This window comes from Odontesthes bonariensis, chromosome 20 (assembly GCF_027942865.1).
Source record: "Odontesthes bonariensis isolate fOdoBon6 chromosome 20, fOdoBon6.hap1, whole genome shotgun sequence".
Taxonomy (NCBI): Eukaryota; Metazoa; Chordata; class Actinopteri; order Atheriniformes; family Atherinopsidae; genus Odontesthes; species Odontesthes bonariensis.
The window spans coordinates 3,833,900-3,860,051 of record NC_134525.1 but is presented as its reverse complement, the minus strand read 5'-3'; the positions used below and the strand labels follow the sequence as shown (position 1 = coordinate 3,860,051).

At 37.6% G+C, this 26,152-nt stretch overlaps 2 protein-coding genes across 2 annotated transcripts; both read right to left on the bottom strand.

The window, feature by feature from the left end:
* Positions 1–8,003: 8,003 nt before the first annotated feature.
* LOC142369827 (CD276 antigen homolog) lies at positions 8,004–17,424 on the bottom strand. The gene is made up of 6 exons (XM_075452225.1): positions 17,025–17,424; positions 13,877–14,176; positions 12,480–12,761; positions 12,266–12,357; positions 10,172–10,254; positions 8,004–8,930 (listed from the first exon to the last, which is right to left on the bottom strand). The coding sequence occupies exons 1-6, from the start codon at positions 17,080–17,082 to the stop codon at positions 8,807–8,809; spliced, it is 939 nt and encodes a 312-aa protein (XP_075308340.1). The 5' UTR covers positions 17,083–17,424; the 3' UTR covers positions 8,004–8,806.
* A 2,762-nt stretch (positions 17,425–20,186) lies between these two features.
* On the bottom strand, positions 20,187–25,882 carry LOC142369975 (uncharacterized). Its single transcript, XM_075452396.1, has 6 exons — positions 25,795–25,882; positions 24,098–24,358; positions 23,656–23,964; positions 23,216–23,316; positions 22,584–22,986; positions 20,187–22,375 (listed from the first exon to the last, which is right to left on the bottom strand). Exons 2-5 carry the CDS (start codon positions 24,219–24,221, stop codon positions 22,606–22,608), a joined length of 915 nt encoding a protein of 304 aa, XP_075308511.1. The 5' UTR covers positions 24,222–24,358; positions 25,795–25,882; the 3' UTR covers positions 20,187–22,375; positions 22,584–22,605.
* Between the last annotated feature and the right edge of the window lie 270 nt (positions 25,883–26,152).

The following is a 26,152-nucleotide window of genomic DNA, read 5'->3' as shown; positions in this document are numbered from 1 at the left end:
TTGATGCCATTTTTTCAAAAAGAAACACTGCTTGTTCTATGGTCATTAGTATGAGTCTGAAGTTGTTCCCAGACCGCTGGGACTGGAGGGTTTGCTTTCTTTTGTTTTTGCGACCGAGGACTTTCGTTGTGTTAGCTTAGCATGCTATGTTATCGATGCACGTGTACGGGAACTTTTTTTCTGTTCGGTTATGATTAAGCAATATCGAAACCTTATCAAAAAACAATCCGATTGAACTGTAACTGTACAGAGATGTTGAGGACTGTTTTAAAGTAAGGGGTGTACGGTTTGTACATCTGAGGGTGACAAAACTCCTCTTGCACAGCAAAAATGAAGCTCAGTTGGGACACCTCGGGTGAAAAATAAAGAAACCACAGTACACTGATTTCACTTACTGAAATTGATTATTTAGTCTAAACATTTTCTCTAAAACTGTGGTACTAATACTGCCTTTTTTTCTCTTTTTTTTCCCCCTGAGATTACTACTTTGAGTGTCATCGGTGGGGTTCACATTAAAGATGCGGTCTGGAGAATCATGAGATACTGCTGGCCAAGCAGCTCAACTGGCGGGGCGTAAATGGAAAAACGGCTTTCCACAGCCTCCAAATAAAAGATGTCATTACTGGTAAGTGTTAATTGTGTTATATTTCATTGTGATGCGTTTTATGAATGGGTTAGGGTTTTCCTTTTCTTTCATGATTCTGAGTAGTTGCTAGGGGTGCTGAAATTAATCATAATCGCTTTATCCATATGTGGATGATTATGCATCAGTGTGGTAGCAGACAATATTCTATTCTGTTGCAATATAATGGCATTGATTGTTGATTAATCAATCAGTTCATCAGGTGAAGGGCAGCTTTCCTCCAATTTTAGTAATGGGCTGGTCATGGGCATGGCTAAACTGTTTTCAAACTACATTCATCATTGCTGCCCAACTATGGGCAGGATATAGCATGCCATGCATTTCTCACCATTGTGTGTAATCTATCAAAAACTTTACTGTTTTCTCAATTTTTAGGAACGGTCAGAAACAACCAACTAACGGCCACTGCCACTGATCAGGAGGTGGAGGCCTACATAAAAAGGTGGCTTCATCTAGCCGGAGACCGGGATGGTGGGAGGAGAGAAGGCGTTCCTCACAGCACGCACGTAAGTCGGCTACGATACCTATTTTGCAATATGTGATGCTGTTCGACAGCAGAAATCAAGATTAAGCTGCCATCATGTGTGCGGGGTGTATGCAGCTCCTGAGTTTAATTTCAATATCTTCCAAAATATCAAAAGCAAAAAAATCACCTTTAACATAAACATGAGTTATTACTGTAACTTAAATGTTGAGGTTAAATGTGAAGTTTGTCTGAGTGTTTGAAGCTGCTTTACTCCAGTTCACATTGCCTGTTACCCAACTTTCATTGTCTGAACAGAATGAGGTTGAGCAAGCAGATATTGGGTTTAGCTTCAGATTAATTGTAATTAAAAACAGACTAGGTTTTGAAGTTTTGTAAGGCATCAACACAATATTATAACTTTATATCATTTCACACAGCCTTTTTTGTTTATCCTGATGAGGTTTTGTGTTTTGCACTTCACTGCCACCATATACTGAATATACTTTACTGAATCAACTAAATTTGTTCTTTTGTGTATTTCTTAAAGGGACGGAAGACGGATTTGGATTTTTGTAGGTCGCCAACTCTTTTTCCTTTTTTCCTTTTTTTTTTTTTTTTTTTTTTTTTTTTTTTTTGGCCACTATGTTTTAAAATAAAATAAAAATCACACCCACTTCTCGTGTTTGGTCATTTCTTCAGTTTCCTCATCTTGGACCCCAAGATGCATGCCACCATTCAAACGGTATCTGGGGTTACCATAATGGCATGTAGCCACAAATTGAGACCATTCTGTGTTTTCATATTTGACATACTATTTTATCATGGTTGTGACTCCCCAAATGTGCAGGTTAGTCAAGGTTATAGTGTGTAAACCAGTTCTGGCCAGAATTAAAGTGTACAGTGGCCCACATCCGGTTGAGTGCTGGTTTATTTTGGCTGACATCTGGCATTGTGATGGCTTGGTTGTGGCCCACTTCTGGCAAACGTGAGCGGACCGCCCAAGTGCCATCATTCCATGCTGTATGTGGGCCGGATGAACATGTCAGGTGTGGGCCGGATACGGGCCAAAAGAGTTTTGTACAGTGGCCCACATCCGGTTGAGTGCTGGTTCATTTGGGCTGATTTTGGCTGACATCTGGCATTGTGATGGCTTGGTTGTGGCCCACTTCTGGCAAACATGAGCGGACCGCCCAAGTGCCATCATTCCATGCCGTATGTGGGCCGGATGAACATGTCAGGTGTGGACCGGATACGGGCCAAAAGAGTTTTGCTATCTGGGATCACTATCTACAGTGTGAAATTAGAGGAGAAAGTTCACCCCAAGTGGACAAAAATGTCCCCTATCAGGGATTAGGGTTAAGCTTTTTGTTCAACTTTTTTCCCCATTAAAATCAATGGTAAATCTTCAAATCCTTTCAAATCCTTTCAAATCCTTTCAAATCCTTTCAAATCCTTCAAATCTTAACCAGTTCAGCATACTTTAAGCTAGAGACACCATTCAAATTTTAAAATGTTCATAAGACATTCAGCTATTACCAAATGTGTCAGCTTTTAAAAATATTCGGCCAATTTTGAAATATGACAGTTTAAAAAATATGAAAATTCAGTTTATCTTCAAATCCTTTCAAATCCTTCAAATCCTTTCAAATCTTAACCAGTTCAGCATACTTTAAGCTAGAGACACCATTCACATTTTAAAATGTTCATAAGACATTCAGCTATTACCAAATGTGTCAGCTTTTAAAAATATTCGGCCAATTTTTAAATATGACAGTTTAAAAAATATGAAAATTCAGTTTATCTTCAAATCCTTTCAAATCCTTTCAAATCCTTCAAATCCTTTCAAATCTTAACCAGTTCAGCATACGTTCAGCTAGAGACACCATTCAAATTTTAAAATGTTCATAAGACATTCAGCTATTACCAAATGTGTCAGCTTTTAAAAATATTTGGCCAATTTTGAAATATGACGGTTTAAAAAATATGAAAATTCAGTTTATCTTCAAATCCTTTCAAATCCTTTCAAATCCTTCAAATCCTTTCAAATCTTAACCAGTTCAGCATACTTTAAGCTAGAGACACCATTCAAATTTTAAAATGTTCATAAGACATTCAGCTATTACCAAATGTGTCAGCTTTTAAAAATATTCGGCCAATTTTGAAATATGACAGTTTAAAAAATATGAAAATTCAGTTTATCTTCAAATCCTTTCAAATCCTTTCAAATCCTTCAAATCCTTTCAAATCTTAACCAGTTCAGCATACTTTCAGCTAGAGACACCATTCAAATTTTAAAATGTTCAAATTTTTTAACTTCTTAAGAATTTTTTAGCAAGGTAATTCAGCTTATGCATTCTCACAGCTGTTTCGCAGGAACAGCTCTTTCTAGTTATTGTGAGAATGCATTAAGCATTCTCACTATTACATTCCTGTTTCTCTTTATTATTCCGTATTCTTCCGCCGATTTTTGTCCTTCAACTACTTCAGCATACTTTCAGCTATTTCAACAAATTTGGTATCAAAATGTTCAGCTCTTTCAGCACATTACTGCTATTATTTTTGGTATTTCAAACTTTTAAACTTTTTAAGATATTAAGCTTTTTGTTCAACTTTTTTCCCCATTAAAAGTAATGGTAAATCTTCAAATCCTTCAAATCTTTTCAAATCCTTTCAAATCTTAACTGCTTCAGCATACTTTCAGCTAGAGACACCATTCAAATTTTAAAATGTTCATAAGACATTCAGCTATTACCAATTGTTTCATATTTTAAAAATATTCAGCCAATTTTGAAATATGACAGTTTCAAAAATATGAAAATTAAGTTCCTTCTTGGATTTTAGAGTGAGACATTCAGCAGTGCGAAAAGTTTCAACTTTTCAAACAAATTACTATAACGTTCATACAGTTTAACTGATAGAAACAAATTATACCTTAAAATGTAGGTAAACTTGTCCTCTTTCAGCCAATGTAACTCCTAAAGAGCTCACATGAACAGATTTTGAACTATGAGCCTTTAAGCTTGAACAACTTCTAAAATTCTGAGGAAATCTGCCCTTTTTGAATCAGCTTCAAGTGTTTCAAACTGCTTCGATTTAAATATAGTTGACTCCACAGATGTAAAACTACTTTGCTAACTTCCTCTAAGCCTTCTGCTTCTAATGGTGTTAAAATTATTTTTCTAGCTGCTCAACTTTTCCCACAAGATGTATTTGAAGTCAGTGTTCGGCATCATTTCTCTCCCGTGATCGGCGGGCGGCCGTCTCATCTCTCATATATGTTGTGTGTGTTCAAACTGCTTCTATTTCAATATAGTTCACTCCACAGATGTAAAACTACTTTGCTAAGTTCCTCTAAGCCTTCTGCTTCTAACGATGTTAAAATTATTTTTCTAGCTGTTCAACTTTTGTCACAAAACGTGTTAGAAGACAGTTTGCGCCTCAGATTTATCCCGCGGCTGCAGCAGCTGTGCTATGTTACTGTCTGTGTAGTCTTTAAATGGGTTATATGCACTTCCGGTTTAACAGAACGAAATGGCTTAATGGTAACTCTAACAGCCTTTCGTGCAGGTGGCCTGGGTTCAATCCCCATCATGTCAGACCACACTTTTTATTTTATTTTTTTATAACTATTTAAGCATACTTTCAGTCATTTCAACTGTTTCTAGCTTAATTTTATCTTCAAATCCTTTGAAATCCTTGAAATCCTTTCAAATCCTTCAAATCCTTCCAAATCCTTTCAAATCCTTCAAATCCTTCAAATCCTTCAAATCATTTCAAATCCTTCAAATCTTTCAAATCCTTTCAAATCCTTTCAAGTCCTTCAAATCCTTCAGATCATTTCAAATCTTAACTACTTTTGCATACTTTCAGCTAGAGACACCATTCAAATTTTAAAATGTTCAAATCTTTTAGCTTTTAAAGATTTTTCTTTATTAAGGTAATTCAGCTCATGCATTCTCACAGCTGTTTCGCAGGAACAGCTCTTTCTAGTTATTATTCCGTATTATTCTTCCGCCGATATTTGTCCTTCAATTACTTCAGCATACTTTAAGCTATTTCAACAAATTTGGTATCAAAATGTTCAGCTCTTTCAGCACATTACTGCTATTATTTTTGGTATTTCAAACTTTTAAACTTTTTAAGATATTAAGCTTTTTGTTCAACTTTTTTCCCCATTAAAAGTAATGGTAAATCTTCAAATCCTTTCAAATCCTTCAAATCCTTTCAAATCTTAACTAGTTCAGCATACGTTCAGCTAGAGACACCATTCAAATTTTAAAATGTTCATAAGACATTCAGCTATTACCAATTGTTTAATCTTTTAAAAATATTCGGCCAATTTTGAAATATGACAGTTTCAAAAATATGAAAATTAAGTTATTCAAATCCTTATCTTCAAATCCTTTCAAATCCTTCAAATCCTTCAATTCCTTTCAAATCGTAACTGCTTCAGCATACTTTTAGCTAGAGACACCATTCAAATTTTAAAATGTTCATAAGACATTCAGCTGTTACCAATTGTTTCATCTTTTAAAAATATTCGGCCAATTTTGAAATATGACAGTTTAAAAAATATGAAAATTAAGTTCCTTCTTCGATTTTTGAGTGAGACATTCAGCAGTGCTGATAAGTTTCAACTTTTCAAACAAATTACTATAACATTCATACAGTTTAACTGAGAGAAACAAATTATACCTTAAAATGTAGGAAAACTTGTCCTCTTTTACACAATGTCACACTCATTGACCTCTGCCACCCATATTTATCACAAATTGCCTTTGAGCGCAAAGTTCCGTCCCTCAATCCCATTATAAATGGCTAAAATCCTAAAATCAGTGTTTAAATGTGATTTTAAAATTGCCATTTAAAAGGAGCCCGAGGGGTTAGCCGAATGAAAATCACACCGCTGGATTCGGCCGTCCCTTGTGGCGCTCACGGTACAAAAATGATACGGATTCGAGCTTTACTTTTCGAGCTGTGACCGTTTGTTCGAGAAAGTACCCGAAATCAAAATCGCTCCATTTTAAGCAGTTCAAAGTGTCTGTCATTTGCAGCACCTGGCAGTTAAAAGTCTATGCAAATGTTAACGAGCGGTCTCCTAGCAACAAGCTTAACAGCCTGCTCAGGGCTGAGACAGAATGCTTAGGAAGAATAGACCGAGATGGAGCCCGTCAGGAGCCATTTTGGGGCTTCCATATCTTATCCAAGTATCCAAGTAAATGCATTAAAGGGCCAGTTCGCCTATTTAAAGGTACAGAACGCTTCTTTAAAGGCACAGTTCGCCTTTTTAAAGGTACATAACGCTTCTTTAAAGGCACAGTTCGCCGCTTTAAAGGCCCAGTTCGCCTCTTTTAAGTGACAGTTTGCTGCTTTAAAGGGCCAGTTCGCCTTTTTAAAGCTACAGAACGCTAATTTAAAGAGCCAGTTCGCCTTTTTAAAGGTACAGAACGCTTCTTTAAAGGCACAGTTCGCCGCTTTAAAGGCCCAGTTCGCCTCTTTTAAGGGACAGTTTGCTGCTTTAAAGGGCCAGTTCGCCTTTTTAAAGCTACAGAACGCTTATTTAAAGGGACAGTTCGCCTCTTTAAGGCAACAGCACTTAACATCAAGCACTTAAGCTTATTTAAAATTGCATTAAAACTGTTTTTTAACCAGGACCTTCATAAAAAATGACATAACTGTCTCCATCAGACCTCTCTTAAGAATTTTGGGTCTCGCAGAGACCCAAAAGCACTTAAAAAAGCACTTCAAAAGCCCCAAAAAGCATTTTAAAATGCTAAAAGACCTGTTTTTTTAAACCTGGACGTTGATACAAATGACATGGCTGTCTACAGCAGACATGTCTTAGGAATTTTGGGTCTCGCAGAGACCCAAAATTCAAAGGAAAAATCGATTGAAAAGCACTTAATGAGCCAAATATGTCAAAAAATGCCCTGTTTTGGAGGCCTCATAACTCAGTCATACAACATCACAGAGACCTCATTCAAAGTTTATATGTACCAGGAGACTCTCAATTTTCTTCAGAAGACCTGTCTTAGGAATTTTGGGTCTCGCAGAGACAGGCGGCCCGGGTTCAATCCCCAGCATGTCAGCTCAAAATTTTAAAAAAAATTGTAACTATTTAAGCATACTGTTTCTAGCTTGCATACTGTTTCTAGCTTGAAATCATTACACTTTCGTCTTTTAAATGTCATTTCAACTTCAAACTCGTGTTTCTTCTCAGCCTTTTTTAGCTTCCATAGCTCTTTCAGCTTTTAGCTTCTTTTAGCTTCTTTAGCTGTTTAGCCTTTTTTAGCTTCTTTAGCTAACTTCTAACTCTAACTCTTTAGCTCCTTCAGCTGTTAGCTTCTTCAGCTCCTTTAGCTTTAGCTTCTTCAGCTGTTAGCTTCTTCAGCTGTTTTAGCTTTAGCTCCTTCAGCTGTTAGCTTCTTTAGCTCCTTTAGCTTTTAGCTTCTTCAGCTCCTTTAGCTTTAGCTTCTTCAGCTCCTTTAGCTTTAGCTTCTTCAGCTGTTTTAGCTTTTTTTTAGCTTCTTAAGATTTTTTAGCATGGTTGTTCAGCTCTTGCATTCTCACAGCTGTTTCGCAGGAACAGCTCTTTCTAGTTCACTGTAATTTCTCCTTCCTGACACGTATGAGATATTTATTTGCTGTTGTTAAAAACTGTTCTTTGTTTTATATTTCAATTTTAAAATTCTGTTATGTATTCAGCTGTGTTTCTTTGTTTAGTTATGTGGACATTTTTATATTTTGGTCACCTCATGCGTAACCAGGGGAGCAGGTAAAGGACCAGCATGCATCAGGATGGGTGTGGATGACATTTGTTGTGCTGTATAAATAGAACTGAATTGTATGGTTTCTTTTTACCAGAGAAATAAAAAAATCCCATTAACAGAGGTTTCAATACATGTTTTTACTAAGAAAAATGTTACAACCTGACAAAAGCAAGTACAAATACACAAAAATTTTTGATAAAATCATCTCTTATATTCTTGTTATATATACAAAATGTTTTCCTTGGTTTCATTATTTCTCCTCCACAAACATGAAAATTAGGTCAACTCTAAATGATCTGTAGATGATGTGAATATCAGTAACAGGTTTGAGCTGCATGCAGCTGGTTGATCTAATATAGAGATGGATTTGACTTTTTATTCATTGACACTGCATTTATTTACGATGTGACATCTTTTTGTTTTGCATTGACAGTAGAATCACTGCTGAATGTTGTAAAAGAGCCTATCTGTGTAATAAGTACAACTCATTAAGAGATATAAACACTTACTAAAAAACATTTAATATCATCTGAGAAGTTAGCAAGAGGCTCAGTTGTTGTTTTAATCCCAGAGTCACATTTTAATCTTTACCAAATCTTTTATGAAACCCACCTAATTATTGAAAAAGATGTTCACAGAGTAAATACATTCAGGGTCTTTTTTTTTCTGCTTTGTGACTTTATGAACGACTTTCTTTTCAACATTTAGTCCATAAATATGGAGGAGAGGAGAAAGTCCGCGTTTCCTTCCTGAATCCATCTGGATGAGGAAGATTTCCAAATGGCTCCAACCCGCAGAGCTGAAGGTCTTCTTGTCTTGCAGTCCCACTGAAAACTACATTTCAGCTAATAGTCAAACTTCAGATCCTTAAAGCCTCCTCAGATAGTGAAACAGCGACACACTGGATCTTCATAGTGTAATTTAATCCTACTTTCTAAGCGAAGAGCTTAATTTGTCTCCAGCTAACTTTATGTATAATTTACACTTATTCGGCTTCTTTGCAGGCTGGGATGTTGTATCTTTTAAACAGCTTTCTTCCTCAAAGTCGGTCCTGCAAAATGAAATGAAACCAGATTCAATTCTGAAACACAACATTAAACTCGAAACAAACTAGAAAGCTGCAAGCAGCTGTATGCGGGACCGAGATGTGCGCACGTTGTGCATGCGCTGGACGCCGTAGTCGCGCAGCTCTGCCCACACGCACGATACCCTCTGCGTACGTGTGAGCACATAATAACCCCAATGCGGAGGGGTTTTTGAAAATTTCTAGGGGGCACCACTGAGCCATTTTGCTCCGCCCACACACGATACCCTTTACATACGTACGAGGTCACTTTGCGATGATGATAAGGCTTTCAAATCACAAACGCCATCACATTATTTTCACCGCCTGGTCACGCCCTTTGAGGTTTGAAAAAGTTTCTCCATGATTCTTTCCCCCCATGTCTTAAGAGTAACCTGGCCAAGTTTGAAGCTTTTTGTATTAAATGTGTAAGGGGAACTTGTCCAAATGCGAGGTGTGAAAAACACAAGACGTTTCCAACCCCCAGCAGGTGGCGCTATAGGTGGATGTCACTATGATAATATGTACGCGTTCAGGCTGGGTCCAGCATTCACCGTATGGAGTTTGGGACAGATTGGATAATGTATGTAGGAGTTATAAGCGACTTAATTTTTTGTGGCGAATGATGGCGGGTCATCGAACTTTGAGGTGTCGCCACGGCCTAAAATTTGAAAAAGTTGCCCCATGAATTTTTCCCCCCATGTCTTAAGAGTAACCTGGCCAAGTTTGAAGTCTGTAGCATGAAATCTGTAGGATGAGTTCGATCATATGCAAGACGTGGAATCGGGCAAAAATGGCACCAAAACGCACCTTCCATCCAAAATGGCCGCCTTCCTGTGGATGTGGGACCATGGTGGCAGGAGAATTTTTTGTGCGTCTGGGCATGATGAATGAGTGTACCGAATTTCGTCGTCCCACGCGAAACTAACCCCAATGCGGGGGCCATTTTTAAGCATCGTAGGGGGCGCTGCAGAGTCAATGAGCGACTCACAAAAATATAAAGTTTAGATTCTTTCATGTCGTCGACTGGCAGGTGGCGCTCGCAAAATTTCAAGAGTTTTCGAGCACCTTTTGCAAAGAATAATACGGCGGAATAATAATAAACCTTACAGATACAACAGGGTCCTTGCAGTTTCACTGCTCGGTCCCTAATAAAGTAAATATAACACACCATGCTCTCACAGAAAGTCTATGAGAGCTGCTGTATTTCACGCTGAAGATATATCTACCCCTTAGTGTGGAATTCTTTCATGTCCTGTCCTTTCTCCCTCGATGAGACCTCACGCTGATGGGATTCTTCTACCTGCTGAGACTGAAGAGAATGAAAATAAATAGTGCTGAGTCACCTCAAAGTGTAACTATTTATGCTATCTATCCACTCAGTCACCAATAATTAGGCCTGAATTAGACAGAGGTTTTGGGATCGTGCTCCCCTCTATCAAAGATGAGCCCATAATTACAGATTTCTGGTGAGAATGTACGAGACTGTTGAAACACTGTGTAAACTGGATTAAATCTGTTGTGTTGAAACATGTGGTTTTATTTCCCCAGATTAGAAACAATCTTTGACAATCATTGAAGTCATTTGTCATTCATGTGTTAGTCAGTACTGTTAGTATCAGACCTCACTGCTTTAGATCCTCCGATTAATGTGTTCTGATGCCGTTATCTTACCGTCACATTTCTATCAGCTTAGTAAGAAAAGGAAAGAAAAGGTTAGTACAACTCCATGGAAACGTTTGAGCACCACTTTGAAAGGTTCGACTGCAGGGAACTGGCCTTGAAGGTCCTTTTCTTTGCATTCAGAGAGTTCAAATGAGCGATAAACCCTAAAAATAATGAACTACTGTAATCAGACTCATGTTCAGTTTATAGACTTGGTCCTCACTGTTAGAAAAAAGTAGTTCAGAGAACTTTGGGTTTGAAAGATCCTGCATGAGAGGAAGGATGTTGTTGTTTCTTAATGCTTGAAAACCTGGAGCAAAACATCAGCATTAGCAGAAGAAACTCTGCTTCAGATCTGTTTACTTGTGGCCACCAGGAGGCGCTGTTTGAGCAGCTTAATGTCAGATTGTCTGAGCTTTCTCTGTTTAAATGGACGAGCCACCACAGAGCTGGGGAGGAAAAATATGAATTTCTAAATGATGGTGTTCAGTCCTGGACAAATTAAAAGTCATTTGAAATCTGCAAATTCTTTTTCATTCTCCAGCACACTTCTAAGCTTCTAATCACTGGCACCTGCTCTGGATCCCTTATTCTAATTTTATGGATTTTGAGTGTGATAATATGATAACCGTACTTTTTTAATGAGCAAAACATCAGATTTATCTGACATGAACAGAAATAAATACACTGGAAAAAATGCCCCTCCAAAAATAAGTAAAAAAACAACAAATACGAGACGTTTTTGCTTGAAATAAGCAAAAAAATCTGCCAATGGAACTAGTGAAAATCGGCTTGTCAAGATTTCTTGAAATAAAATGTGATATTTAGGACTTTTGAGTTAAAAGTGATCTTGAAATTAGCTTAAAAACCTCTTCAAATGTAAAAAAAGCTTGTTTCATGTGAAATATGACTCAAAACAATTTGTTTTCAAGACTTTTTCACTTATTTTCAAGATATATTGTATTAAAACAAGTCCCTATATCTGGCTGAAATAGTACTTGTTAGGCAGTTGTGTCTGATATTAAGTGTAATGACATACTCAATGAGACAAATATACTTGGTAAGATTTCAATTTTTTCCAGTGCAGAGGCTCGTTAGTTTATTTCTAAAACAGTTCCCAGCTGTTTATTTAATGTACTTTGTATCATTTCATTTGAGCTTAGCTGCACAAAGCTGATGGTATATCCGTACTGTAATGTTTCTGTAGTTTTAATTTTCCACACTGGAAAAAATGCCCCTCCAAAAATAAGTAAAAAAAACAACAAATACGAGACGTTTTTGCTTGAAATAAGCAAAAACATCTGCCAATGGAACTAGTGAAAATCGGCTTGTCAAGATTTCTTGAAATAAGATGTGATATTTAGGACTTTTGAGATAAAAGTGATCTTGAAATTAGCTTAAAAACCTCTTCAAATGTAAAAAAAAAGCTTGTTTCACGTGAAATGTGACTCAAAACAATTTGTTTTCAAGACTTTTTCACTTAACAAGATATTCCAGATGTATTGTCTTCAAAGAAGTCCCTATATCTGGCTGAAATGGTACTTGTTAGGCAGTTGTGTCTTATATTAAGTGTAATGAGACAAATATACTTGGTAAGATTTAGATTTTTTCCAGTGTAGAATAAAATCATACATTTAAAAAAGATAAGTTTGTTTTACCTTGTCACATTTGCGGAGGAGGAGCGGCACCAGGCCCACGAACCCTGCCACCAGAACGACTCCAACAATCAGTGCTATACCTCTGCGTTTGTCTGAGAACGCACACAAAACATTCACAAAATGAAAGAACGCTTTTCTGGACATCTTGTATTTCAAGATAAATATCCACAACACCATCTGTTATGTCAGTCTTTGCATTGTGAAGATTTCCCACCTGCTTGGACAACAGAGAGTCTTAACAGCGTAGCCCTCCTGCTGTTTGTTCGGGTGCTGACGTTGCAGCTGTAGATCAGATCAGTGTCGTTGTTGGAGAGTATCAGAGAGCTGCTGATGTTGTAGAGCTGCTGTTCAGATGGCTGGATTATAGTCGCGCTCCTGAGGATGACTTTGGATGGAGGGCTGGTGGACCAGGTAATTGCAGGTTCCGGGTAGATCCCCACTGAGCTGCAGGTGATCCTGTTCTCTACCTGCTGAATGTTGACTGTTTCTACAGGAGCTGTAAGAAGTAAGACAAAATCTTTATGACTCATTGGTTGAAGGATGGTTCAAGCTAATTACATTACAACCCTGTCTCCAAAGAAATCTATAGCCATGTTAGTTTATAGAAACCTCGATAACATATCATATCTCCAATCATTAGCAAAATGAATGTCTCTGCCACAATGTGACATTGTGAGTATTTGAGAGGAACATACCATTAAACTATGTTATCCTAACTCTTGACTGAGATTTTATTTTCCTAAAGCTAACAAAGTGGCTTTGGTGCACATAAGTAACAGGTGAAAGTGTGATGTTTCAGAGCCACCACACTGGAAAAAATCAAAGTCTTACCAAGTATATTTGTCTCATTTCTAGTCAAAATATCTCATTACACTTAATATAAGACACAACTGCCTAACAAGTACTATTTCAGCCAGATATAGGGACTTGTTTGAAGACAATACATCTGGAATATCTTTTTAAATGAAAAAGTCTTGAAAATAAATTGTTTTGACTCACATATCATATGAAACAAGCTTTTTTTTTACATTTGAAGAGGTTTTTTTAAGCTAATTTCAAGATCACTTTTATCTCAAAAGTCCTAAATATCACATCTTATTTCAAGAAATCTTGACAAGCCGATTTTCACTAGTTCCATTGGGAGATTTTGTTGCTTATTCAAAGCAAAAACGTCTTGTATTTGTTGTTTTTTTACTTATTTTTGGAGGGGCATTTTTTCCAGTGCACCACAAACCCCATGTAACCATGCACTCCCACATGAACTCCTAGCAACAACTTGGGTCAACTTGGCCATTAATCAACCTAACATGCATGTTTTCAGAGGAAGTACCCACACATACAACTCTGTACTGAGGCAACAGTTTTAACCACAGTACATCCCTTAACAAAAATAAATAAATAAATAATGTAGTTCTTGTACATATTGATGGTTTTCTGTAAGGTAAAATGGCCACATGTTCTCTTAGTGAGCGGGTTTTATATCACATGTTCTGAAAAGTACTCAGACTTTGGAAATCACAGGTTGATTGGAATCCAAATCTGCACATTTTTTATGCTTTTTTTTTGGTGAAAAGCATATACAAGATGAGTTTAATTGTGTGTTTCTCATACCATCCACTTTCAGACTAATAAAGGAAGCCTTCTGCCCAGTGTCGGTGCTGGTCTGGCATTCGTATCTGCCCTGGTCCTGAACCTTCACCCCTGTCAGCAGCAGCGAGGCGTTTCCTCTGGAGATCTGATCCTGGAACAGGGACGTCCTGCCTCTGAAGCGCTGCTCCTGATCTTTGATCTGGTCTTGGTAGAAGTAGTAGGAGTGATTGGGAGGAGTCCAGTGGATTATTACATCACTGCCACCCTGGAAGCTGCAGGGTAAGATGCAGCTCTCCTTGAAAACACAGGATACCTCAGTATCTGTGAGAGATCAATAGAAAGTGCAGAGTTCAGTTCTGGGAAATGAACCACAGTTAAAGAGATCTGTGTCAAACCTGTACTGAGCTGAGCTACAACTGAGCTGGACATCCAAGAGAGGAAAGTGGAGATAGCTCTTCTTTGGGATTTACTTTGATTTTTTGGGAATATTCGGTAAATTCCATCACATCTGGGAAGACGCCGGTAGTGTTGGGTAAGTTACTTTAAAAATGTAATCCGTTACAGTTACAAGTTACCTTGTTTAAAATGTAATTGTAGTGTAACTTTTTGGATTACTTAAAAAAAAGTAATGTAACTAATTACTTTTGGATTACTTTTACCTATTTATGGTATAGGATAATCTGTATATTATCTGTATGATTCCATCTGTATTTATCACATTTATTTATACCATGCTATTTTTCTTTTCATTGTACTGCCATAACTACATTATACATTCTCTGCACATACATGCATTTCCCTAGGTAATTGATCTATTCTGCACATATCTATTAACCATCTTTCCTTACACTAGCTGTAATAACTGCATTTTATCTCTAAATACTGCATGCTATACAATCTGCACGCGTTACACTTGATAAGATGCCAAACTGCATTTCATTAATACATGTGCAATGACAATGAAGTGCTCTACTTTAGTAATAAATAAGCAAAGTAAGACTTTTACATCACATTTTATTTTTCTTTGCACACCCTTGCTTGTGTGTGTGCGCCAATACTTCCGGTGAAAACTTCCGGTGATTTGACAGCTAGCTCGTCAGGTTAGGGCCAGTGGCCGTAAACAAAGGTTAACTTATAGCCGAGAAGAAAGATGATAATATAACGTAGCTAAAAAAACTAGCTTTCTTCAGTAGCCTAATGCTTACCGATTTAGCAAGCCTAGCAGCCTCGTTGGCTGAGTTGGCTGAGCAGGGGCAAGATTATGGGGCTGGCAGAGTTAACTTCATAATGGGTGAGTGCAGGTTTCATTCACTTGTTTTCATTCTTTCACAGGATTGATTCACTTCATTGGTTTATCCGATTGCTGGCCGCCGAGACATTATGTGTCTGGGTTTGTGTAGGTTACTGATCATGGTTGTTAGCAGTCGATAGTCAGGTTGTGTGGTGTGTGTGTATTTTTTCTATGGGTACATGCCATTGACTGTATGAGCGGTCTGTGCTCGTTTTTTATTTTTATTTAATTAGATTGGAGATACTAATTAATACTGAGGGGGGGCTGGTCCCGGGGAAAATTGCCAGGGCCGATTTTTTTCCCCAGTCCGACCCTGCCGCTCTGTACTTCTGTCACTGCAACCTCGCACAAATTGTAATCCTGTTAAGTAACCCCCATTCTCACTGAATGTAACTGTAATCTGAGTACATCGTTTTTGCTTGTACTGTAACGGATTACAGTTACTTTTACTTTGTATCCTTTTACCGTAACGCCGTTACATGTAATCCGTTACTCCCCAACCCTGGACGCCGGTCAGTCAATTAAGTTTACTATTTGTCGACTCAGACCGAAAACAGCTGGTTAGTCACATGTTTTTGATGTATACACTGGAAAAAATCAAAGTCTTACCAAGTATATTTGTCTCATTTCTAGTCAAAATATCTCATTACACTTAATATAAGACACAACTGCCTAACAAGTTCTATTTCAGCCAGATATAGGGACTTGTTTGAAGACGATGCATCTGGAATATCTTGCTAAATGAAAAACAAATTGTTTTGAGTCGGATTTCATATGAAACAAGCTTTTTTTTTTTCATTTAAAGAGGTTTTTAAGCTAATTTCAAGATCACTTTTATCGCAAAAGTCCTAAATATCACATTTTATTTCAAGAAATCTTGACAAGCTGATTTTCACTAGTTCCATTGGCAGATTTTTTTGCTTATTTCAAGCAAAAACGTCTTGTATTTGTTGTTTTTTTACCTATTTTTGGAGGGGCATTTTTTCCAGTGTAGCAGGTCAGATCAGATATATGCAGTTTTTTAAATTCCTAACGTGTGCGTCACATTTCTTCGAAACAGGAAATAAACACTTCCAGAAAGCAATATTTCCTTTTGAAACACATTTTACGGTCAAGCTTTCATGAGTTGGGCTTCTATAGCCGAATTTTATTCTGCGTTTTGTTTTTCACAGACAAAGAAATGATGTCAGGAATTTAAATCCTAAAGGTGTGACTGTGTGACAGGAACGGCTTTCTTCAAAGAATGTTTCCAGACAGGTTCAGCAAAGTTGTGTTGTCATAACCTTACTGTTACAAAGCGATTCTCCCTCACAGCTCAAACCGTCACAGTCTTATCGTGTTCTCAGCACATTAAAATCTTACCAAAAAGAAGCACTTCTTGACTTTTAGCCTGAGTTAAAATATTTATTTGATATAATCTCATTTGTAGATATTACAGTTTTTATTACTTCACACAACAATTAAAATACTTGGCTGTTTTTCTAAAGTCAGCAAACACACAGAGCCACAAGGATTCATTAGGAACCCAGATTAATCTCATTAGTTTGACGTAAACTGTTAAAAGAAAAAAGAACTCTCTTTTACACATAGATACACATGGTCTCTGAGGTTTCTGCCTCTACAATGACAGATTATCCTGTTATCAGTGAACAGAGCAAAGCGGAAACATGCTAAGACATTTACAGTTTTTTGAGCAAACTTTCCATAAGAAAGAAGTCAAAGAAGGTTCATGAATCTCCGGATACATTTTCGTTCTGTGATTTTCGGCTGTCACACTTTGAACCTGCCACACTTTGTTATGTTAGTCGATGTGTTTCTTTCTCCTCTGGTGAACGCCATGATGCCGACACAGTGCAACACAGTGAACGTTTCACTCACCTCCTCTCCAGCGAGTCCACAGAAAAGCCAGCAGCACCAAAAACACAACACACTTCATCTCTGTTCAGCTGGACTGCCGTTGCAGTAATTAACAATAAATCAGCCGGCTGTGAAACAGGAAAAATGCCATCCAACTGGTCTGTGTCACGTGTGAACACTGCAGTCATGAATCAGTGATATCTGAAATACTTTGGTGTGGCAGACTCTCAGTAACATTTTAGACTTTCATGTTAATAATTCATTTGATAGATCCGATGGGCCAGAGCTTGTTTAACAGCTCAAACTCAAACTATAAATACAAACTCTAAATGACTACAATACAAATGGATGAGCAGACAGTATATAACCCCAAGTAAGCTGAACCTTTTGAACCCAAATATCCCAGGTACTTGCATCAAATGTAATCAACAAAAAGCTTCTTTATTCCATGGCATGTGGGAATGCCCTCTGATGCTCTCTTTTTGGGAAAAAGTGTTGAACCTGGCCAGTCCAATCATTGAAAAAGAAGTACCTCTCAAACCAAAGTTATGTTTGCTAAACATTCACCCGGACAACTAAAAGGGATAAACCTTGTACTGCTTCACAATGGTTAACAGGGATGTCTTTTTACTTGGCTTTAGAAAAGATGAGCTACACCACGAAAAATAAGCTTGACAAGTTTTGGAAAATCTGAAAGGTTTTTTGTAATTTCCTTGAGAAAAATGACATTGAAGTAGATGGCCGGAATGAAGAGTTGAATTAGTTTACACATTTAGACCTTTACATATACGTATCGAATTATTATTATTTTTTTTTTCTCCTTCCAGTTATTTATTTATTAATTTCATTTTAATAATTATTATTGCTATTATTATCGTTGCTTTTTTTTCTTGTATGTACCTTCTTGTTCTGTGTTGTTCACCGTTTGTAAATTAAAAAAATGTGCAATAAACAAATGTTTAAAAAAAACAACAATAATAATTCATTTTATTTCTCTGTAATTCACTGAAACTTTACAAAGGCACATACTATATTTCTTCCCTCAGGCTGTCTCTGTGTTAAACAGCGGACTTCAGTGTATCATCCTTGCACCATGCACCAATTTGCACTTCTGATTTAATCTTGTTCTACGTCTATTTTTGTCTATTTTTGTCTATTTTTTGTACTTGTTGCACTAAAGAGAGTGAGGTGTAACCGGAGTCAAATTCCTTGTGTGTGTCCACATACCTGGCAATAAAAAAAAATTAAAAAAAAGCGATTCTGATTCTGATACTAAGCTTTTTTTTCCAAAGATTAACTGTTTAAAGTCCTCAGTTTCTTCTGTTCACCCCAAGGTCAAAAGCCCAAAAGCTACATCTCAGACTCTACATTTGACTTGATCTAATTCAATTTTATTCTTGGGATGAATTATAAAGACATCCTGGAACCTCTTGCAGTTCAGTACAGTGTTAAAAAAAGAATAAGAGACACCTGACACTGCAGTTGAAATGCAGCAGTAGGAACGTTACTGTTGCTGACTTCATCCAGCAGGAGCTGGAAGGACCTGGGACACTACATGAAATGCTTGGTGAAGGAGACCAGTGCACCGAAGGTGTGATGTTTGTTTAATATTTTAAACTCTGGATCCACTTTCCCACAGCCCAAACCGCAGACGGTCATCTGTTTCCATGCATATGGGCATACTACATTTATTTGCTCCATTGGCAAAACTAAAAACAGCAGCTTCTCAGTTTCCTGTGATCATGCAGGAATGATTCCATGAGTGACCATTCACACAGTCATGTGGGATTACTAAAGTTTAGTAATCCCACATGACTGTAATGTTATCTTGTTCCCACACACAGTTTCAGCTGAACTATGTCATCACACTGAGGCATGGCGACACAATAAAACCTCATTTCCACACATTGCTAAATATTAGCCACTTACTAATGCAGCAATGATTTCCCCACAGATGTTTCCAGTAGGAATGTGTGGAATGTTTCTACAGAAGTCTGACTGATTCTCTTTAGACATTTGCATGTGTTGTCAGTTAAACAAAACCCATTCGATTTGTGGATATAATTTTTTTTTAGCTTTAGCTTTGGATTGACTTGGATCTGTCATGATTCATGATGTTCAATCAATCAATCAATCAATCGATCAATCAATCAATCAATCAAATTTGATTTATATAGCCCTTTACAATAGCCAACTGGTACTCAAAGTGCTTTACAACAGGATATTTTATGGATTGATGTTTTGCTTTTTTCTGAAGAAAACAACCCTGATAGGACAACTTTTCAACAGTGACCGTATTCGGTGCTTTTGTTTTGTTCGAGGGGGCTGCCATCTCCACCGGAGAAAGTTCACTGAAAAAACACAACACGCTTGGTCTTACTCACAGATACTTACTATATCTGAAGTTTTTACTTCATCTGATTGATAACGCTGATATAGTTGGCTCTCTTTGAGGATTAAGCTGAAACATAAAACCTTTCCAAACCCTTCATATTTCAGGAAATGTATGGAGCCATTTCAGGGCCATGATATTTGGAAATTTAACAAATCCAAATCCATTTAATTGTTTTTTTCTATTTCAAATTTTCCTTTTTTCTACTTTTTGTTTTCTTGAGTTTCAGATTTTACATTTTCAGATTCGGATATTTTGTTTCCAGTTCAAAACATTTTTTTTTTTTTTTAAACACTTTCAGATTTATTTATTTATTTTTACTGTTTTAAACTTTTGGCACTGATGCGGGGCTTCAGAGGACATCTGGCTGTCGGGGTACTCTTAGTCACGATGCCTGCAGGAAAATGTGGGAACTCCAATAACCTGTTTGCCACTTCTTATATTTTGTATTACATAACACAGGCCACAGATAAAGTTTGGTCATTTAGGCCGTTTGGGTCAACACCACTGTAGTGCAGTGATAGATAGAGGGATAAAATGTGCCAAAATTTTCTAAGTGAACATTTCCCTCACTCACAAAGTATCACACGCAGTAGTTGACTCTTACACTGAACTGTTCAAAATTGGACTTTCATTTAAAAAAAATTCTAATTTCTTTTTTGGCCCTGAAATGGCTCCACACTTTGCTGTTAATTTATGGCGTTTCAATAAAGATGCACATCCAAATAGGTTTAAATAAAAAATTCTTTATTTAAAAAAAAAAATAAACTGACCGTTTTAAAAAAAAAAAAAAAAAAAAAAAATCAACATTTATATAAAAATGACTCAACAATTACATCAAATAAATCACTTCATGTGGTGGCTACAACCTGTAACCCTACTTCATTTAGTCATAACTGTTCCAAACACATTCAGAGTGTCGGAGTGAAAGGTTTCCAGCTCCCACACTCGCTCCAATAACTAATAGATATTTGTTTATCGTTCACTCTGAGGTGTTGTTTTTCTTTCATTGATCTTCAGTGCTGTTCTCATGTGACTGCAGCCACGTCGAAGTACAGTCACATGTGGAAGTTACACCCCTCAACGAGAAGAAATCAGTGAAAATAATCAAGCAGTCGTCAAAGACGTAATGGCTCTAAATGCAGGCAGTACGATTTAATTGTAATGTGTGCATTTAAAGCCATTTACTTGTTGGGACTTTAGTTATTTTATAAATAAAGACGCATATTCAAGGGTTTAGTGAAACCTAACCCAGAAGCCATTGAGCGAGAGGCAGAGTACACCCTCACCAGTCCGTCACAGGGCCAGAATTACAGCAAGTGGTGATTACATTCAACAGTGTTGGACAATACATCATAGCAAAACAAACAAAAGAAGATAATATATTAAAAAAAGAATCAAAGAAAATAAAACTTTCAAGGTACCTGCACAATAGATAGAACAGTTATGTAACGCAGAGTTTAAGTTACAACACGTCACAACTTCTTCTTCTTTTTACAAAACATTTGACACTAATATTAGGAGACTCTGTCACAAAGAAGGAAAATGAACATGATTTTTCCCTTTGTGACACACATACAGCGGCTTTGTGTGTCTGAGTTATTCTTTTACTTCTTCTTTACTATATTTAAAGGGGGGAGGAGATACGCTTTGCTGTGCCTTCCGCCCAGTCTTATGGAAAAACTCTAAATAGTCGCATGAAGGAGACAATGTAGTGCCATGCAGTTCTACTGTCAAAGTAACGTCCTTCACTAAACTGCCTGCTCTGTGGATCTGGGATGGTTTGTGTATTTGCTCAATGGTTTGGGACTCAGCAGCGAGTAATATTTGGATTTGACTTTGTAGAGGGTCAGTTCTAATGCAATGTTGTGGCAGAACGTAACGTTAACTTTCTCGGTTTGAATATCTAACCTCAAACAAGTAGATTAATTTATAATGTGCAAGGATGGAACAGCAAATCAATGCAAAGAGACATTGATTTGCAGTAAAGCTGCCTGAAGACATTAGGGATTTGGACAGGATCACTGTTGTCAAAACTGTAGTGTTCTATGGAGTTTTCTTCATGTTCACTACCAAGAAAACTCCACAAAAATCTTGTCTGTGGACATAAATTCCTTGATGAAAGTTATGCGGCTATTTCTCATTTTGCTGTAAGACTGGACCTCAGATTTCAGAGAATTTTACATTCAAGTGCAAATCTTGTGCGTCCTTCATTAATCAGTGTGCATAAAGTGTTATAAATACTTCTAAAACAAAACAAATCTTGTTCTCAAATGCTTTTCAAACTTCTTTAACCAAGTGCTGGTGCGACAGCCAGTTCAGAACCTTCAAAGAACTGGTTGATTTTGCACAACCATGAGCTACCACTGAGCTTCATCATGACGTCACTTTACACGTCCCTTCGATGTACGATCGACATTCTCTCTGGCGTATTCTAGATTTCTGTATAGTACCATAGTGCATGCGGACACTTTATCTTCACAAATAACTGAGTTTGGCTCAGTTTCCCTTCAAAGTGATGTCTTAACATCACCAGTTTAGTTTATAAATGCTGTTTTAAACAGCAGTTGGTGTTTGTGAGCAACATTTGTAAATGCTGCTTAGTGTTCTTAAAACTCAGTGCTGTTCATTAACACAGAGATTGTGAATGTTGCCCTATAAAATCCATTAGCACGGTTTATAAACCACCACGGATGCTTTTAGAATGTTAGGCAGCAATGAGAGGAACGATGAGCTCATGCATCTACTTCATGTCCATGTTGAAGCTCAGTTTGTGATATTCTGTTCCTCGGTTAGGCTGAACAAGATTCACTAATCTATGCCGTTTATGCATGAACCGTTGAGCAGTTAGAAAAAAGAACCACCTCTAAGTTCGGCTCCAAGCCAGCAGTGGCACAAAGTTAGTCGAAAAGGCCGTCAGAGTCTCATAGATGCTTGAGTTTTGCTCTGATGCTGTAAACATGTCTCCGCCTTCGTCTCCCTGCAAAAAGAAACAAAACAGAGGTCAGCGTTGAAATCATGAAACAGGATTTAACGTATGTCGGCTTTAAGATTAATCCATTGATCAGCAGAACTGATACATGGTCTGTTTTAGCTGATGATAAAAACATCTCCAACAGAGTGGAAACCTTTGATTTAATAATAGTTACCGAGATGAATTTACAATATATTTATATTGTTGTACTTACATGTCCAATGAGCATGATTCTGTCACAAGCTTGGTGAATCTTGTGTGGGGACAGATGAATCTTGTGTGGGGACGGGTGAATCTTGTGTGGGGACAGATGAATCTTGTGTGGGGACGGATGAATCTTGTGTGGGGACGGATGAATCTTGTGTGGGGACGGATGAATCTTGTGTGGGGACGGATGAATCTTGTGTGGGGACGGGTGAATCTTGTGTGGGGACGGATGAATCTTGTGTGGGGACGGATGAATCTTGTGTGGGGACGGATGAATCTTGTGTGGGGATGGATGAATCTTGTGTGGGGATGGATGAATCTTGTGTGGGGATGGATGAATCTTGTGTGGGGACGGGTGAATCTTGTGTGGGGATGGATGAATCTTGTGTGGGGACGGGGCTATGCTTAGCCTGGTGAGAGTAAGAATAATTTGTGTCATTGTGGAGTTAACAGCATTTTCACTGTATATCCTGGATACATTCTTATTTTATGGTTATATTTTAGTCACCAATAATAGCTGTTTAAGTTATGCAATCTATGAAACTGCATCACATTACTTCAAGACATGAAATAAGACTGAAATATGAACATATTTACATACACAAAATATAATAAGTGAGAGCTGAACACATGTTTTACCTTGTTGCTATATTTTTTTCTCCACAGAAGCACGGCTATTAATACTCCAACTGCAACTAATCCAATGGTCACACCTGCAGCAATAGCTGCATTATTCCTTTCTATAACAGAGAAAGAGCCAAAAAATCTTTCATATCAGTGATTACAGATGACAGCACACACACATCTTAAAAGTTTTAGCCTAACATCCATAGAGTGACTACAGGCTTTGAGCTGCTTCTGTTGGATAGACATTCCTAATGCAAGTGGATGTAACAGTAAAGATGAAATTATCAAATTGAAGAAGTAACCTTTTTTTTCAGTAACATACATCTTTTAAACCATGCTCATTACACATCTTCTGCTTGTTACCATCACAGCTTTCTGTGACAGAGACTAAAACATCATCACTGATACCGTGAGCACCATAACAGACTCGTCTGATCTCTACTGTGTCTTACCTTCTTTAAGAAAGTTACCTTCTTTCTTTTGAAGAAAGAAGTTTGATGTATGTATGTATGTGTCCTCAGTATTACTGATTTCACACATGTATTCCCCCTCCTGATTTGAAGATAAGTCCTTCAGTGTGAGACCTGTCTCCAACACTTCCTTCACATGCTTTTTCCACTCATCCGAAGCGTTGTAGCTTTCAGCTTCGCTCTTGGTCAGAATGATCTGACCGCGGTTGAATCTCCAGGTGATGTTTTTTATGGGAGATTTCGGGGCCTTGCAGGGAATTTGTATCTCAGCACCTGAGCCACTGATATTAGCTGAAATGATAGGACACAAAAGGACACACAGACATGGAAAAAACATCAATATATTTGATACAAAAAACATTCAGAGGAACATCTGGAAAAGGCAGCGAGATCCACCACCAAATGAAGTTTCATGTTGACATACTTGATTTAAACAAAGTAGTTCTCTTCTGGTTTCTGCGAGTGCTGATGGTGCAGGTGTAATCCAAACCAGTATCACTGTCTGAGAGTATCAGAGAGCTGCTGATGTGGAAAAGCTCGCCTTCCATCTGCTGGACTGTAGGTGTGAACTGAAGAAAAGATTCAGGATCGGTGATCCATTTGAGCTCAGGCTTTGGGTAGATCCCCTCTGAGCTGCAGGTGATCTTGTTTTCTTCCTGTTTAAAGTTGATTTTCTTTACAGGAGCTGCATCAAAAGAGGTTCATATTGTAAAAACATATAGTTGCAGTGTTGCCATCACTGAGCATCTGGTTTCATCATTAATACTCATCATCAATTTCTCATGGTAAGATTCAGAACTTTAGCTTTTAGCTTCACTCACAGATTATAAGACATAAAACTGTGTCATAATCATGTGTCTCTATGGTGTGTCTGACTGACTGACTAAACCAGTTTCCATACAACAAAGTAATAAATGTGTCCCTTTGGACTGAGATAATGAGTTTCGGTATAAGTTTGTTGCTCTTCCTTGAGCCATTGTTGTCCGCTCCTCACCTCCAGTATCCACACAAGTGGAAGTGTGAGGTTTATCGTGTTGCATTGGAGTGCAGGGAGCAAAAGTAATGATGATTTCATTTTTCTTAAACACTGGAAAAAAATGCCCCTCCAAAAATAAGTAAAAAAAACAACAAATACAAGACATTTTTGCTTGAAATAAGCAAAAAAAATCTGCCAATGGAACTAGTGAAAATCGGCTTGTCAAGATTTCTTGAAATAAGATGTGAAATTTAGGACTTTTGAGATAAAAGTGATCTTGAAATTAGCTTAAAAACCTCTTCAAATGTAAAAAAAAAGCTTGTTTCATATGAAATATGACTCAAAACAAGATATTTTCAAGACTTTTTCACTTAACAAGATATTCAAGATGTATGGTATTAAAACAAGTCCCTATATCTGGCTGAAATGGTGCTTGTTAGGCAAGTCGCGTGCGTGCACACACGCACACAAGTACAGTACAGGTTAGCTAGCAAACAACAGTACAGTACATGTTAGCTAGCTAACGACAGTACAGCACATGTTAGCTAGCTAACGACAGTACAGCGCATGTTAGCTAGCTAACGACAGTACAGCGCATGTTAGCTAGCTAACGACAGTACAGCACATGTTAGCTAGCTAACGACAGTACAGTACAGGTTAGCTAGCTAACAACAGTACAGCACATGTTAGCTAGCTAACGACAGTACAGTACAGGTTAGCTAGCTAACCACAGTACAGTAAAGGTTAGCTAGCTAACGACAGTACAGTACAGGTTAGCTAGCTCAGTGGTTCCCAAACGGTGTGCCGTGGGATTTTGACAGCCATATATCATTATTGCAATATACAACTACACAAAAATAATATTTTTTTAATTTACTATATCAGTACTTTGTATGCACTCATTTAATAATACAGAGGCAAATTCTATACCTAAAAACAATTATTTTAAAAATATAAAGGAGCGTGACACATCAAAGGCTGAAGAACAACATTAAAACAGAGAAACACTCTAGCGAGAAAATGGAGCGCTTTCTTGTGCGGAGCAAACGACCAGCCACCAGTCCAGAGACTACCGAAAGCCCACCACCACCACCACAGGAAAACAAAAGAAGGAAACTGTCAGCAGGCAGTATAATGAAAGCTACCTGTCTCATGGTTTCACTTGGACCGCCGGGGATGCTAACCGCCCTCAGCCTGAGCGCGTCCTCTGTCGGGAGAAGTTAGCTAATGCTATGCACGGTGTGGGTGTGTGGTTGCTGCAATACAAGCACAATAATACAGAATGATTGGAAATGAAGTACAACTTAAACATAAGAATACACCTGAGCTACATATATCTAACCAAATAACAACTGAAATACAGCTCAAGATTTGTTTGGAATGTAAAGTCAGCATGAATCCATTAAACTTGAATGAGAATAAATCTATGCTTAGATGCAACAAATGAAGGGGCATGCACTGTGACTGATCAATTAACATACAGTATGCAATGTATAAACCAAA